Here is a 15,855-nt window from a genome sequence, read left to right on the forward strand (position 1 = left end):
GCCAGAACCACACTGTCTTTAATTACTGTAATTTTATGGTAACTTTTGAAATTGGAAGTATAAATTACTTAACTTTGCTCTTCTTTTTCAAGAATGTTTTAGTTATTCTGGCTCCCTTGAAGTTTCATCTGAAGTTTAGGACAAGGTTATCAAATTGTACCAAAAATTTGAGAATAATTACAATGAATATGTTGATCAATTTAGAGAATATTGCCAATCCTAATGGTATTAAATCTGTTGATTCATAAACATGCAATGTCCTTCCACTTACATAGATTTTAAATTTGTTTCAGCAAATGTTTTGGATATATAAATCTACATTGTTTATTAATAAATCATTTTTTTCTCCAAAGGGGTCTGGTTTATAATCTAGGTGTGAGAATGCAATGAAATACACTAAGATACATTGTCTATTACATTGAAGATAGCAGACTCCGAATAGGACATTTTATCTGGAGGCTTCATTGTGGTGCCAAGAATGATCTGACTGAGCATTGTTAAATCCTAGGTCCAGTTATCACCAACTAGTGCTATAACTTTGTTTTTTGGAGCAGTGTAAAAATAGCAACATTGTTATTTTCTCTGGGATCATTTGGATTCTGAGTGCTAAACCAACTAACCTTTTGGAGCATCAGACAGTTCCAGGAATTTACTCTCCTTCCTTGGAGTTTTTAAATTTGTCTTTATTTGCTTTCTGGATGTGTTCAAAATATAAAGAATTTCAAAAGGCATTTGGTGTCAAGTCCTTTTCCCATTCCTTTCTCCCATACAAAGTCATCTTTCAATTATTGTTATTTTTAATATTTATTTTCTTTTATTTGAAAGAGTTAAAGAGAGAGAACAACAGTTATCTTCCGGCCGGCGCCGTGGCTCAATAGGCGAATCCTCCACCTAGCGGTGCCGGCACACCGGGTTCTAGTCCCGGTCGGGGCACCGGATTCTTTCCCGGTTGCCCCTCTTCCAGGCCAGCTCTCTGCTGTAGCCCGGGAGTGCAGTGGAGGATGGCCCTTGTGCGTGGGCCTTGCACCCCATGGGAGACCAGGATAAGCACCTGGCTCCTGGCTTCAGATCAGCGCGGTGCACTGGCCACAGCGCTGGCCGCGGTGGCCATTGGAGGGTGAACCAACGGCGAAGGAAGACCTTTTTCTCTGTCTCTCTCTCTCACTGTCCACTCTGCCTGTCCAAAAAAAAAAAAGTTATCTTCCATCCACTGGTTCACTCTCTGGATGACCACAACAGCCAGAGCTTGGCCAAGCCAAAGCCCTGGATCCAGGAGCTTCGTCCATCTCTCCCACATGGATGACGAGGACCCAAATACTTGGACCATCCTCTGCTGCCTTTCCCAGACCATTAGCAGGGAGCTAGATGGGAATAGAGCACTTAGACTCTAACCAGTGCCCATATGGGATGCTAGTGTCTCAGGTGACATTTTTACTTCATATGCCAAAATGCCAGTCCCCACCTTTCAATTCTTATGTATCTTTCCAGAGTTTGTATTTATAAATAAAGCAAATATGAACCTATATTATTCTTTAAATTTATCAGAGGCATTAGAATGCATATTTTATTTTTTATTAAAATTTTAATTAAGGTATACAAATGTCATGTTTTTCTTATATACAGATTCAGGAGCATAGTGATACATTCCACCGTAACCTCCCTCCCACCCATGCACCCACCCTTTTTCCTCCTCTATCTCCTATTCCCACTCTTAACTGAAAACAGATCATTGTAAAAATTTACTTTATACTCATAAGGTTAACCCCACACTAAGTAAAAAGAGTTCAACAAATAGTATGAAGGAAAAAAAAAACTGTTCCTCAGTTGTGGAGACAAGTGCTGTAAATGATCATTGAATCTCAAAATGTCCATTTCACTTCAATACATCACGTTTTAGGTACTCTATTAGTTACCCCCAGATCAAGGAAAACATATGGTATTTGTCTTTTGGGGACTGGCTTATTTTACTAAGTATAATGGCTTCCAGTTGTATACATTTTGTTGCAAACGACAGGATTTCTTTTTTTTTTTTTTACCACTGAGTAGTATTCTACAGTGTATATGTACTATAATTTCCTTATCTGGTCATCCATTGGTGGACATCTGCATTGATTCCATATCTTAGCTATTGTGAATTGAGCTGCAATATACATGGGGTACAGATCACTCTTTCATATGCTGATTTCTTTTCATTTGGATAAATTCCCAAGAGTGGGATGGCTAGATCATATGGTAGGTCTATATTCAGATTTCTGAGGTATCTCCATATTTTCTTCTACAGTGGCTATACCAGTTTGCATTCCCACCAACAGTAGTATAGGATACCTTTCCCTCCACAGCCTAGCCAGCATTGGTTGTAGGTCGATTTCTGTATGAGAGCCATTCTTTTTTTTTATATAAAACTTTTATTTAATAAGTTTGAAAGTACAACTTTTGGATTATAACGGTTCTTCCCTCCATAACCACCCTCCCACCCACAAACCATCCCATCTCCTACTCTCTCTCTCTTCCCATTCTTCGTTAAGATTGATTTTTAATTATCATTATATACAGAAGATAAACTCTATGCTAAGTAAAGATTTCAAAAGTTTGCACCCACACAGATACACAAAGTATAAAGTACTGTTCTAAGACTAGTTTTACTGTTAATTTTCGTGGTACAACACTTTAAGGACAGAGGTTCTACATGGTGAGTAGGTGCACAGTGACTCCTGTTGTTGATTTAACAGTTGACACTCTTATTTATGACATCAGTAATCACCTGAGGCTGTTGTCATGAGCTGCCAAAGCTATGGAAGCCTCTTGAGTTCACAAACTCTGACTTTATTTAGACAAAGACATGGTCAAAGTGGAAGTTCTCTCCTCCCTTCAGAGAAAGGTACCTCCTTCTTTGATGGCCCGTTCTTTCCTCTGGTGATCTCACTCACAGAGATCTTTCATTTAGGTCATTTTTTGCCACAGTGTCTATGAGAGCCAATCTAACTGGGGTGACATGAAACCTCATGTGGTTTTTATTTGCATTTACCTAATGGATAGTGATCTTGAGCATTTTTTCATGTGTCTATTGGCCATTTGAATTTCCTTTCTTGAAAAATGCCTCTTCAATCCTTTGCCCATTTCTTCACTGGGTTGTTTGTTTTGTTGTTGTTGATTTTTTTAGGTTCTTTGTAGATTCTGGATATTAATCCTTTATCAGTTGCATAGTTTGAAAATATTTTCTCCCATTCTGTCAGCTGCATTTTCACTTTGCCGAGTATTTCTTTTGCAGTACAGCAGCTTCTTAGCTTGATGTAATCTCATTTGTCAATTTTGGTTTGATAGAATACATTTTTTTTTGACAGGCAGAGTGGACAGTGAGAGAGAGAGACAGAGAGAAAGGTCTTCCTTTGCCATTGGTTCACCCTCCAATGGCCGCCGCAGCCGGCGAGCTGCGGCCGGCGCACCGCACTGATCCAATGGCAGGAGCCAGGTACTTCTCCTGGTCTCCCATGGGGTGCAGGGCCCAAGCACTTGGGCCATCCTCCACTGCACTCCCTGGCCACAGCAGAGAGCTGGTCTGGAAGAGGGGCAACCGGGACAGAATCTGGCGCCCCGACTGGGACTAGAACCCGGTGTGCCGGTGCTGCAAGGCGGAGGATTAGCCTAGTGAGCCACGGCGCCGGCAGAATACATATTTTTATAGATTTATTGGGGTATAATTGTCAGAATTATATATATTTACAATGTTTTGAGATATATACATTGTGGAATGGTTATCGCAATCACATATAACCTTATATAGTTATATGGTTTTTCTTTATTGGTGGTAAGAACAGTTAAAATCCACTTTTGTTTTTTAAAACAATTTTTGAAGTATACTATTCATTATTATTAACCATAACAAGAATGCATGTATTTTAGAATTTATAAGAAATCAATTTATGAGAAGTAGACATCAAATAATTTTAGATAAATTCATACTTGATCTATTTGGGTATTTATCTAGTTAGTATAAGTGAGAACTTCTACATTTGTAAGATAGGAGAAAATTCTGATCCACAAGAAGCCTATTTTAATCAGGATTTCACACCCTCTGTATGGCAGATCCTGGGAAACAGCCACATTATAGAGCCACTTGTCAGAAATTCTGTCTTATTGTAAGAAAGCACCTAAAGGACAAGTTTGTCCTTAGCTGGAAGGATAAATGCTATGGAAATATCTGACTAAATCTCAATTAAGATTCAGATTTAATGTATTTTCTCTATATATGACTTGATTGGCATCACCATTTTCTCCTCTGTGTATGTAACAATTTCAATACATATTGATTTATATCTTGTTACCTACTTAAAAAATAAGATAGTGTTAAATGCTAACTGTTAGGATTTAACCAAGACAGAAATGTTTACAAGAAATACAGCTTTTCAAACATTTTTATCTTATATGCATGTCACTTAATTTCCATTCCAACCTGTATAATTCATTTACTCTTCTTTTCCAAGAAGACGTCTGTTAAAGACACAGCTGACTTTCCTGTCCCTACCCAAGATGTGACCAGTGATGACAAACAAGGTATGAAAAGAATAAATTTATTCCTTTAAGAACATTGTTCCTCTGCTTTCTTATCCACTTGTCTTGGAATGACAGCTTCTAGAGCATGTGAGGACAGTTTTCCACATGTTTGGCCAGATTATGTAGTTCATATTGTTGTCATAAAACTATAGTTCCTAAGCTGGTACCAAGAACTTCAGTGTCCAGAGCCTTTCAGCTCATTGGCCCCTTAGTCACTGCTGACACTCAGGCCTTTCTGATACCTTTTTTTTTAAAATTTATTTATTTATTAGAGAGACAGAGTTACAGATGGAAAGAGGGAGAGATAGAGAGGTCTTCCATCTACTGGTTCATTCGCCAAATGGCCACAATGGCTGGAGCTGGGCTGATCTGAAGCCAGGAGCCAGAAACTTCTTCTGGGTCTCCCACGTGGGTGCAGGGGCCCAACACTTAGGCATCTTTCATTGCTTTCCTAGGCCATTAGTAGGGAGCTGGATCGGAAGTGGAACAGCCCAAACTAACACCCATATGGGATGCTGGCGCTGCAACTGAGGCTTAACCTATTATACCATGGTGCCGGCCCCACTCTGATACCTTTTTTGGAATCTGGTCATACAAATTAGCAAATGACTACAGGCTGAAATAATTGAGAGCTTAACATCTTGTATTGGCAAATGTGATCCCAGAACATCAGTGTACATTTCTTTTTCTTTTCTTTTTTTTTTTTTATTTGACAGGTAGAATTAGACAGTTTGAGAGAGAGACAGAGAGAAAGGTCTTCCTTACATTGGTTCACCCCCAAAATGGCCGCTACGGACGGCACTCTGAGCCAATCCAAAGCCAGGAGCCAGGTGCTTCCTCCCAGTCTCCCATGCGGGTGCAGGGCCCAAGCACTTGGGCCATTCTCCACTGCCCTCCCGGGCCACAGCAGAGGGCTGGACTGGAAGAGGAGCAACCGGGACTAGAACCCGGTGCCCATATGGGATGCTGGTGCCGCAGGTGGAGGATTAACGAAGTCCGCCATGGCGCTGGCCCCAGTGTACATTTCTATACAGGTCTAATCCACAAAGAAATTCTCTTGTGGAAAGAGCTTCTTGGATTTATCTGTTTCTCAGTGACTTTGTGGGTGTGCAAATATGACATGGAGCCAGCTATAATATGTTTATTTTACTGTGCAGCTGACAAGCAGTGCAGCACAGCCAATATCTAGAACTGCCAATATCTAGAAGTATAAGAGGGGTCCTCTGCCCCCATCCCATATACTTTGGTAAGGCTTTGTCATCTACTAGGTGTGTCCTTATGCACCGTCTTATTCAGTCCTCAAAAAATGAATGGAGATTGGTATGTTTTATCATGCAGTATTTAAAGCTGAATAAACTGAAGTTCAGGCAGTGTGCATCATTTGCTTAGTTGGTAAGAAAAATAACTAGGAGAAGAACCAATATTTTCGAAGTCTCAAGCCAGTATTTATCTGTTATCTGATATTGATTTACTACCTGTGAGAGAGAGGCTTATCTGAAGGGACTAAAAGTCAGTGAAGCTATTTCAGGCTTTATTGTTGAGACCTGCCGTTGATTCAGCTTTGTATGGGGCTTAAATATGAAGAGTAAGTTTTCCATTAAGAAAGAATAATTGCATGCTCTGTATTTAAATACTAGCTTAGGAGAGGCAGGTGGAACTGGACATTATCTGCAAAGGCATTTACCCTGATCACTCTCCTAACTGGTAGATCTTAGTGTTGCCTGCACAGTGGAATAGTTCTGCCAGTTCTAAATATGTTGAAGCCTGAGAGAGTCGCATAACATTGATCTGAGTGTCAGGAATGGAAGAGGAGGAAATTCCACATACTTCCTGGTAATGCTCTTCTTGGCAAATAGAGGCACTCTCTCTAGAAAGTTAAAAAATAGTCCTTCATCTTTAAAGCTGTCTTTAGGAGAAGCTATTTCTGTGCTATGGGAAGGCTGTATTGCTTCAGTGAATGCTATAGCAGCTTCTAGAGGTTTGTAAGACCTGTTTTTATAAGTGATATAAGTAAGGGGTTCTTTGTTTTAGTGTAATATGCCTCAGAAATGAAATTTTATGGGTTTTCTTTTCTCTTTCTTATTCCCCAAAAATGAAACAAAACATCACTAGCTTTGAAAAGTACTGTCAATGAAGCCTTACCAAAAGATGTTTCTGAGGATCCAGGTAGGAGAAAACCATTTTAATATACTTTCTGTATAATTCTTTCTAGTTGAACAAAATGAGAATTTCACAAAATTTCTGAGTTTGTGTTAGTGTGTCTGATTTTCTCTAAATATTTGTCTTGTGTTTTGTTATAAGGGAACCTTTTGGCTTTTGATCATTTCCCTCTTTTTGGGTATGAGAAGATGGAGATTTCTTTTTCAGTTCTGAGCTTGAGTATTACCAAAAGGATCACTCAGTTTGAATTTAGGATCTTGTAACTAAGTGTAACGTTGAGAAGGCTTGGAGCTGAGATGATTTCAATAAGATATGATGGTTTCTTTGTCGAGCAAGATCAACTGGAGGCTTAGAGTTGTGCCCCATTTCCAAAACAAAAATCTCAAATACGTTTGCTGTATTTTGCTCCCAGGAAGGCAAGTATATGTGCTTGTACATGGAATAGATTCCAAGGAGAAAAATAAAAGTTGTGTTTGTCCAGTTTCTGGGAATGTCAGAACTGTATCTGTGGAACAGTGGAGAACGTCTAGGTCTGTGTCCTCAGTGCTTTCTTAATGGAGACATTGCTGAACCAAGATAAACCTAGTTCAAAACAGAGTAGCCGTGGAAGGCCTTACTATTTGGAGCTCTGATTATGAGGACATGAAGAAATTGCTTATTTGTCTTTTACTGTTATCTCTTTTGCATATTTCATAAGTAAACCATGTTTGTTGTGATTAGCTATCATTTATAAAAAAGATGCATCAATATAACATTGAGGCTTATTTTATGAGACAATATTTCCCAGACACCAAAGTCACTCAGGGTTTAAAAAAGAGAGGGATTGGAAGAGGGCTTGTGGGAAGGAGAGGGATTGGGAATGGGAGAGAGACAGGGAGAGGGAGGGAGGGAGGGAGAGAGAGAGGGAACAAGATACAAAGGGAGAATATGAATGGGATTATATGATTAATTTCATGGATGGAGCCTAAGAATTTGTATTTTTAGGCAAGTGATTCTTGTACACAGCCTATTTCAAGAACTACTGACTTTAGAAGATGCTACATAATAGAAATTAAGGCTATAGATTCATTACTCCAAAAGTTGTGAAAAGTCTCAATATAATTTGACTTTTCAAAATGATTAGGATTCATTCATCATAGAGGAAATGTTCTGTGTAAGGAAAACTCTTGAGGTCAGTTTTTTCCAACTTGGATGTCTTGAGATAAAGTAGATGGATTCCAATTGTTGACACTTCATGTCATGATAATTAGTATAAGCTATTTAAATTTGGAGTGTTCAATTGGTGATTTTCCAATAGCCTTTGAGGATCCCAACTCGTAATATTTTTTGATGATATCAAGTGTTCTCTGGGGCCTGAGATTTGGATCTCATTTTTTAAAAAGATTTTATTTATTTGAAAGACAGAGAGAGGTAGAGACTGAGAGAGAGGTCTTCCATCTGCTGGTTCAGTCCCCAGATGGCTGCAATGACTGTAGCTATGCAAATCTGAAGCCAGGAGCCAGGATCTTCTTCCAGATCTCCAATGCAGGTGCAGGGGCCCAGAGATTTGGGCCATCTTCTACTGCTTTGCTAGGCCATAGCAGAGAGCTAGATCGGAAGAGGAGTAGCCGGGACTAGAACTGGCACCTATATGGGATGCTGGTGCTTCAGTCCAGGGCTTTAACCTGCTGTGCCACAGCACCGTCCCCAAGGATCTCATTTTTAACATGCCTTTATTGAATAGGACAAAATATAACAGGTGTGCCTCAGTGTGTAAAGTATATCTGAATTGTTCTCACATTGTTTCTGGAGCATGTTATGTGTTTTCTAATTCATTCTTCCTACTGCTGCCCCTTTCTTGATATGAGGGAATCCATAATCTCAACCATACAAATATTTAATACCCTTTCCTGGGAAATGTTTGGATTCCTTATATGACACACTGGAGTTTTTAGGTGGTGATGTATAATTCTGGATGTCTGTTCATGCCACATGGACAGTTAATATAAATTCAATTGCTGCCTTTTCGAATTATTCTTTAGGCTTGGTCTTAAATCCTGTTCCCATTTTCTGGAAAGGTGACATTCCTGGAACATTCTAGGAAGTTGTCATTCTTCTTCCCTCTCTCCAGCTAACTTCTGCCTGAATTCACCACATAGCGTGCCCTTGTGATTTGGGCAGATATTCAGACCCAACCGCAGCTGAGTGTGACTTTCAGGGGCTTGGAGACTGTGGAAGAGTTAACTATAACAGTATTGTCTGCTGCTTGTGATCTACTTTTGTAAGCAGAAGAAGTAGCATCTCTCTCTTCAGCTCTTCCACATTTAGTGGTAGTGATGATGATGATGATGATGATGATGAAGTGGTGGGTGATAGATGAGGTGGTACTGTGTTACCAGGGAATGGGGACACTCCTTGTTAAATATTTTTCCCAAACACCTTAGCCTTTTAATTGTTGGTGTATGCATTAGTGGAATCTAAGAGATTTCTTGACCAGTATGCCATCCCAACCTATGCAACAGAGCACATTGTGTAATAGAGATCTTTATCTTGATGTTTCTGAGGTGTGCTGAGGGTATTCTAGGTCAGTTTGTTTTTGCAATGTACTGTTTGGACAACTATTGTGGTTCTAGTGGCTGCTCCATTGCCAGTTGTCACCCTGTGGTCTTACTGGAGTAGAGCAATTCTTTCCTTCTATTACCTGCTCCCACCAGTATTTTCTTTGCTGTCCTAGAAGAAACTAAATTTAGAAACCAGAATTCCAAGCTTGAAAAATTTTGAGCCTTTATTTGTATATGCATTCAGTACTAGGGATATTTTGCAGTGCTAAAATCAGTTGAGTTTTCAAAGTACCTTCACCTTCTTATCTGTCCCTGTGAGAAAGGGGCAGCATTTTTATTGTCTTTCTGCAGATGAGGAAACAGGTTCAGGGAGGTAAAGCATCATAGCCAGAAGGAGCATGTAGGCCTCAGGACTCCTGACCTGGTCTCTGGTCATGATTCTCCATTCCTCATCCACACCATTACCCCATCTGTCTGCCTGCCTGCCTATCTCTCACCAGCACAGCTCACCCACCCTTCCACACCCATCCATACACCAGCAAAAATAGCAAAGATAATGGCAGTTGACAAAGGAATTAACGGTCACCATTGTCTGCTGCTTTGGGGAACAATATTTTAACATAGTCGGGACCTCTCCTGCCTGTGTGTTTCTTGAAAGCAGTGTGTACCAAAGGAGAAGAAGGACATAAAGTCAGCAGCAGGCAGCCTGCTCAGAGGACAGCTCTCTGGTGAGTTTGGCCAGCTAACTCCTTGGCTAGGAGAGAGGCCCCACAAAGGCTTCCTTTCTTTGTTGTGTGGGGTTTGTAGAAGATACGGAGGGAGGTATTTTTCTATCTAGATCCAGGTGTAGGGTGTACAATATTGGGTGAGAGGGGACTTAGACTGTTGACTTTTCATGCTTCCCAGGGCTGTGGCAGTGTTCCAGTTGATTGAACTGAATGATACTTATGTTCTCACAAGTCAAAATGCTTTGGTTGAAGGAAATCCATCTCTTCTGCAACTGACCTTGTCTAAGGGGAATATATTGGTAGTTGGCCTTGTGCCTTTTCCTGAGAATTTGCAGCTCTCCTTTCTGCCCTGCTTATCTAACCCAACAACTTTAATGATCACCAGCAGTCCAGGCTGCTTCACAGCAAGGAGGTTTTTATCTTTGGAGCAATGTAGAAGAGCATGGGGTAGTGCAGAAGACATTTTCTTTTTGAAAGAGTTTGTAAAAGCAGATAAATTTCTCCTTGTTCCTCAGTAGTAGCACTTTTAATATGAATTTTTATGATGAAAAAATTTGCAATGTTTGTAAAACTTTAGCATGGCTCTTGGTTTCTAAAGTTGTCTTCCAAAGAGGATTGAAAACATAAAAAGAGGATTGATGTCCTCTTAATGTTTCTCATTACCGTTCCCAACTTGCAACGTGAAAGTTGGCTCTGTAGGTTTTGGTAGTGAGCAACTTAGTTTATGATTTAGATTTGATGAGGAAAAGTCATATGGTTGACAAAATATTTTACTTGTAAAAGAAGATGTATTTATTTATTTGAAAGGCAGAATTAAAGAGATGAGAAATGGTGGGGGGGAGATAAAGATAGAGAGAGAAATCAGTCTGCTACATCTTCCACTCTGGTTCACTCCCTAAACGGCTGCAACAGCCAGGGATGGGCCAGGTTGAAGCTAGAAGCCTGGAACTCCATCTGGATCTCCCACATGGGTGGCAGGGGTCCAAATACTTGGGCCATCCTCTACTGCCTTCCAGGCACATTAGTAGGGAGCTGGATCAGAAGTGGAGCAGCCAGGACTTGAATTGGCACCCGTATGGGATGCTGGTGCTGCAGGTGGTGGCTTAACCCACTGTACTGGAATGCCAGCCCCCAAATATTTTACTTTTTAAAATGACTTATTTAGTCGAAAGGCAGAGCAACAGAGAGGGAAACGCACGTGCGCGCGCGTGCACACACACACACACACACACATTCTTTTATCTGCTGGTTCACTTCCTGAATGGCTACAGTGGCTGGGGCTGGGCCATGCCAAAATCAGGAGCTAGGAACTCCCTCTGGGTCCCCAACATGTGGTCCGGGACCCAGGGACTCAGGCTTCCCAGGGGTATTAGCATGGAGCTGAATCAAAAGTGGAACAGCTGGGACTCAAACTGGCACTCCGGCATGGGATGCCAGTGTTTCAAGCAGTGATCCAACCTGCTGTGCCTCAACACTGACCCCAACAAAATATTTTAATGATTTCATTCTATAGCACTCTTGGACTGACTTGGTAACAGAAAAGTGGAACACAGTATTTTCTATATTGATAGACCAGGAAACCCTCAAGTGTGAACCCTAAAAGGACAACCTTTCCAAAGGGTTGTCTTCTTATACTGGAATGTCTCCATTAATCAACTTAGATTTGAGAATGGCTTCTGAGATAGTGTTTGACAAAAGGAAAAATATGTTGTTTTTTTTTTCTTTCTTCTTCTTCCTTTTTTAAAAAATTATGCCTTTAGCTTAGAAATGAAATTAGGAAATTGTGAAAATGTGGAAGCCGGCAAATTTTCCACATGGACATTTGTACTTCGCATTTACCTGTTGATGTGTTCTGTACTAGCCCAGGTGCAGCATATAAACCTGTTAAACTGCAGACATGAAACCCAAGCAAACAACAAATAATCTTTGTTTCAGCAACTCCTAAGGATTCCAACAGTCTCAAAGCAAGACCAAGATCCAGGTAGTGTTTATTTAATTTCTGCTTCAATACCCTTTGTGCCTTATTCCTGCCTAGAAATAAACACCCTAAACCAAAACCCAACCCACCATCTCCTATCCCTTGTGATTTGAAGTTTAGGATGTGGGTCATTGTACTCGTTGTGCATGGGTTGTTTGAAATCTGCAGTGGTGCTGGCCAGCCTCTGTGGCCATTAGTACTAGACAATGGCAGCCCATTCCCTGTGGCTTCCTGCAGGAAGGGAATTGTGTGAGATGGCCTGGGGGAAAGTGGCTTGGAAAGAGGGAAATAGAGTTCAAATGTAACTAACATTGAAATCTTCTGTCAGGATATTAACATCAGAAAGTAACAGGTCTGGGGAATAAAATCTAGAGTAGGGAAAGAAAATGCTTATGATGATGTCAAGGAGGCTTGACGCTTCCGGTAAGTAGTACTTATCATGTGTTTGGGCCTGTCTTAATACCTCTTCTCATCTTTACACTTTTTAAGTAGTCAGAGGCTGGTGGAAGAGGGGGAGCCAATAAGGCAGAGGCGTAGTTGATGCCAGACTCTGGAGACAGGGGTCGAGGAGAAATACAGAGACACTGATAGGGTTCAGCATCAAGGAGGGTAAGCCGTACGGGAGTCACTTTTCAGCAGTAGAATTGCAGGACATGTGTGTGGTTTTAGGTTTTACTTTGGCTCCTAGTGACTTTTCTCCCCTTTCAGCTACTAGATATGTTCCTGAATAAGTGAATTTAAGTCTGATTATATTTTATGTGCTTAAAATACCAACATGTAAGGAAGTCTCATATTTTGTAAACCATAGAATTAACCCTTAGTTTTATTTTTAAAAGTCTGTGTTTTGCAAATTGGAGTTTTGTCTCCTTGTTTATAGAAGATACAAACATATATATTATTTTTAAAAACAATATAATAATTCAATTTGGTAGGAAGAAAATGTATAGTCACTCTCTTTGGTCACCATATTAATCACCTTTTTTGGAAAGAATGATTCTTTTGCAAATTAGTCTATACTAGCTTTGGAGTGTGGGGATAGTAATGTATATCCGCTTTCATAGTAGAAAAAACATTTGAATTGCATAAATATGCTTATGTGTACTAATGGTAACCATACATTGAGCTTTGCAGTTTTAGCTTCTCTTCCGGAGAGACTATAATTGAAAAATTTCATAGATACAAATTCTATTATTAACATGTCCAACTAAATTTTATATGTTAATCTTTTAGTAATCGGTCTCCTGGTGTAATTTGAATGATTTTATTTTCACTACATCCAGTGGGGTCTTTACTGAGGCCAAGAGAATCAAATTGTTTTGTCCTTTGTTTGAAAAATAATTAAGTTTATAGAAATGTAAGAAAAAAAAGAAAAATCACTATTTTAACACTACTATATTCATCATTTATCAATTTCCTACAATTATGTTTTAATTGTTTACAGTCATGGTTATACAGTCTCACTTATTTTTGATATTCAGTAATTTTCCATATGAAAATATAAGCATAGGTTATATGTAAAGAAAATGGAAATGAGGTATGTGGTATGGAACAGTGTTCTTAACTATATGTGTGTATACATTATTTACACACATTATTCTTTCCTTTTTGCTTTTTTATTTTCATCTATACAAAAGGCAGAGAGAGAGAGAGAGAGAGAGAGAGAGAGAGATTGAGATTGATCGATCTCCCATCGGCTGGTTCACTCCCCAAATGGCAACAACAGCTAGGACTCCGCCAGGCCGAAGTCAGGAGCCCAGAATTCCATCTGGGTCTCCCACATGAGTGGCAGGGGCCCAGATACTTGAACCATCATCTGCTACTTCCCAAACTCCATTCTCAGGAAGCTGGATTGTGTGTGCTATAGCTGGGACTTGAACCAGCACTCTGATATGGGACGTGTGTGTCCCAAGCAGCAACTTAGCTGCTGTGCCACAGTGGCCACCACCATTCTTTCTTTCTTAAGTAAAAGATGCCACTAAACCTGTACGTAGCATAGAAAGTTCTTTTCATTTCTGTCTCTAATTTCTTCTTTAAGAGTGCCCATTGAAAAACATTGTCCTTTCATATCAATTCCCTTTGATTCTAATTGAAAGTATTAGAACATTTCTCTCTGCTAGTTCCTGTCTGCCTGGGCTCTATCTGTTTAGCCAGTTTTGTTACAGAGACCACCCCAGAGCATGTTACATGCCATTATGATGGCTTTATTAAAGATTGCAACCTTACAAGGCAGGCAATACCTGTGACGACCACAAAAAACCTGGAGATATTTATTTAGGAAAATAAAAGCTCACTTTGTCAGAAATAGCTCAGTGAAGAACAGAAGAAGCTTAATAGTAATTGATAGATTCCAATTTCCTGAGTGCTACTCTTTTTTTTTTTTTATTTGACAGGTAGAATTATAGGCAGAGAGAGAGACAGACAGAAAGGTCTTCCTTACATTGGTTCACCCCCCAAATGGTCGCTACGGCTGGCGCGCTGCACCGATCCGAAGCCAGGAGCCAGGTGCTTCTTCCTGGTCTCCCATGTGGGTGCAGGGGCCCAAGCACTTGGGGCCATCCTCCACTGCCCTCCCAGGCCACAGCAGAGAGCTGGACTGGAAGAGGAGCAACCGGGACTAGAACCTGGCGCCCCTATGGGATGCTGGCGCCGCAGGCAGAGGATTAACCAAGTGAGCCATGGTGCCGGCCCCCTGAGTGCTACTCTAATAGCTAAATATGAAAACAGTTTTCTGAGGTTAATATGTCTCCAGGATATATCTCTGACTAAGAAGTCATTTTCTGCTTTGATGTGAAGTTAACTCAAAAGCTGAATAGAACAGGCACACACATCCTATTTATGGTCATCATATTGGGAACTGGTCCTTGAATCTATCCTTAATCAATAGACTAATGTACAGAGCTGAATTAATTTAGAAAATAAGTTGGTCTCTAATAAATAATCCAGGTGCTAACACCAAACAGTTTCTTCCCTTGTTTATAGGCAGTATGGAAACATTTTAAAAATGCAATTTAGAAATAAACTAGAATTTGAATTGTATCTATGTAGCTAGTTATGTGGCCTTTGACATATTAATTCCTTTTTCTTTTTTTTAGCAATGGTTTTATTTTTTAGGATTTTAAAAAATGTATTTAATTTTAGTTTTAACAATTCAATAATAGTTCTTAGATACAATTCTTAAAATAGAATTATTTTCCCTTCCTCCTTCCCTCCCTTTCCCCTCTCTCCATGCCTTCCTTTGCTTCTCTCTCTCTCTCTCAGTTTTTGCAATAACTTGTATTTAATTTATATTACAGTCAAGGGCTTAATTTTCCACCAAATAAACAGTTGAACAGTTAAGCAAAAAATCCTAGTTTCGTGGTAATATAGGCAAGGAGTATAATAAACAGTCAAATGGAAAGATGACCATTTCACCCATAGTTCCTTTTTCTTTAATGTCATTATTAGAGTTGCAGTCTCAGAAGTTGCCTAGTTAGCTGTGCTGTGTTACAGGTTGAAGAAAAAGTTTTAAATGAGGCTTTGGCTTTGAAAATTTCCCTAAACCTGTGTTTCTCAGGGTAAGACAAGCTGGACCCTTCAACCTGGTTGATGTGTGTTTTCCTTTCCTAGATTTCATCTGTGGCATATTCCCTTGAATATTTAGTTCTTAGCCTCAGCTTATCTGTCCCAATTCTGTATGTGCCTGTCATATTTGCAAGTAAACAGGAGAATAGTTCCGTTATCACTTAATACCATGAATCCCTTCTGTTAAAACATGGAAGTACCTAAGCTGGAGGGCTTACATGTTATTCTTATTAACAATAGTAATAGAAACGATTTCAGTTTACATGAAGCTTTTGGGGTGGGGGATCAATTTAGGTCTAAGGGATATTAAGTGCAAAGAGGTTATAAAGCACCAACG

The 15,855-nt window shown here is 39.8% G+C and overlaps 1 protein-coding gene across 12 annotated transcripts in view; it reads left to right on the forward strand.

Annotated features, from left to right (window-relative positions):
- REPS2 (RALBP1 associated Eps domain containing 2) overlaps positions 1 to 15,855 on the forward strand; it is a 256,482-nt gene that overhangs the window by 151,320 nt on the left and 89,307 nt on the right. For 3 of the 12 annotated variants that reach the window (XM_002719927.6, XM_051827618.3, XM_008272393.5), the window contains exons 10-12: positions 4,482 to 4,551; positions 6,664 to 6,717; positions 11,915 to 11,960. In XM_002719927.6, coding sequence (XP_002719973.1) covers positions 4,482 to 4,551; positions 6,664 to 6,717; positions 11,915 to 11,960 — 170 coding nt within the window. Of the gene's footprint in view, positions 1 to 4,481; positions 4,552 to 6,663; positions 6,718 to 11,840; positions 11,961 to 15,855 lie in introns of those variants that run through there. The other 9 variants (XM_008272394.5, XM_051827619.3, XM_051827622.3 and 6 more) reach the window with 5 other exon arrangements.

The sequence above is a fragment of the Oryctolagus cuniculus genome, chromosome X (assembly GCF_051225735.1).
Source record: "Oryctolagus cuniculus isolate XC-2025 breed Fujian yellow rabbit chromosome X, ASM5122573v1, whole genome shotgun sequence".
Taxonomy (NCBI): domain Eukaryota; kingdom Metazoa; phylum Chordata; class Mammalia; order Lagomorpha; family Leporidae; genus Oryctolagus; species Oryctolagus cuniculus.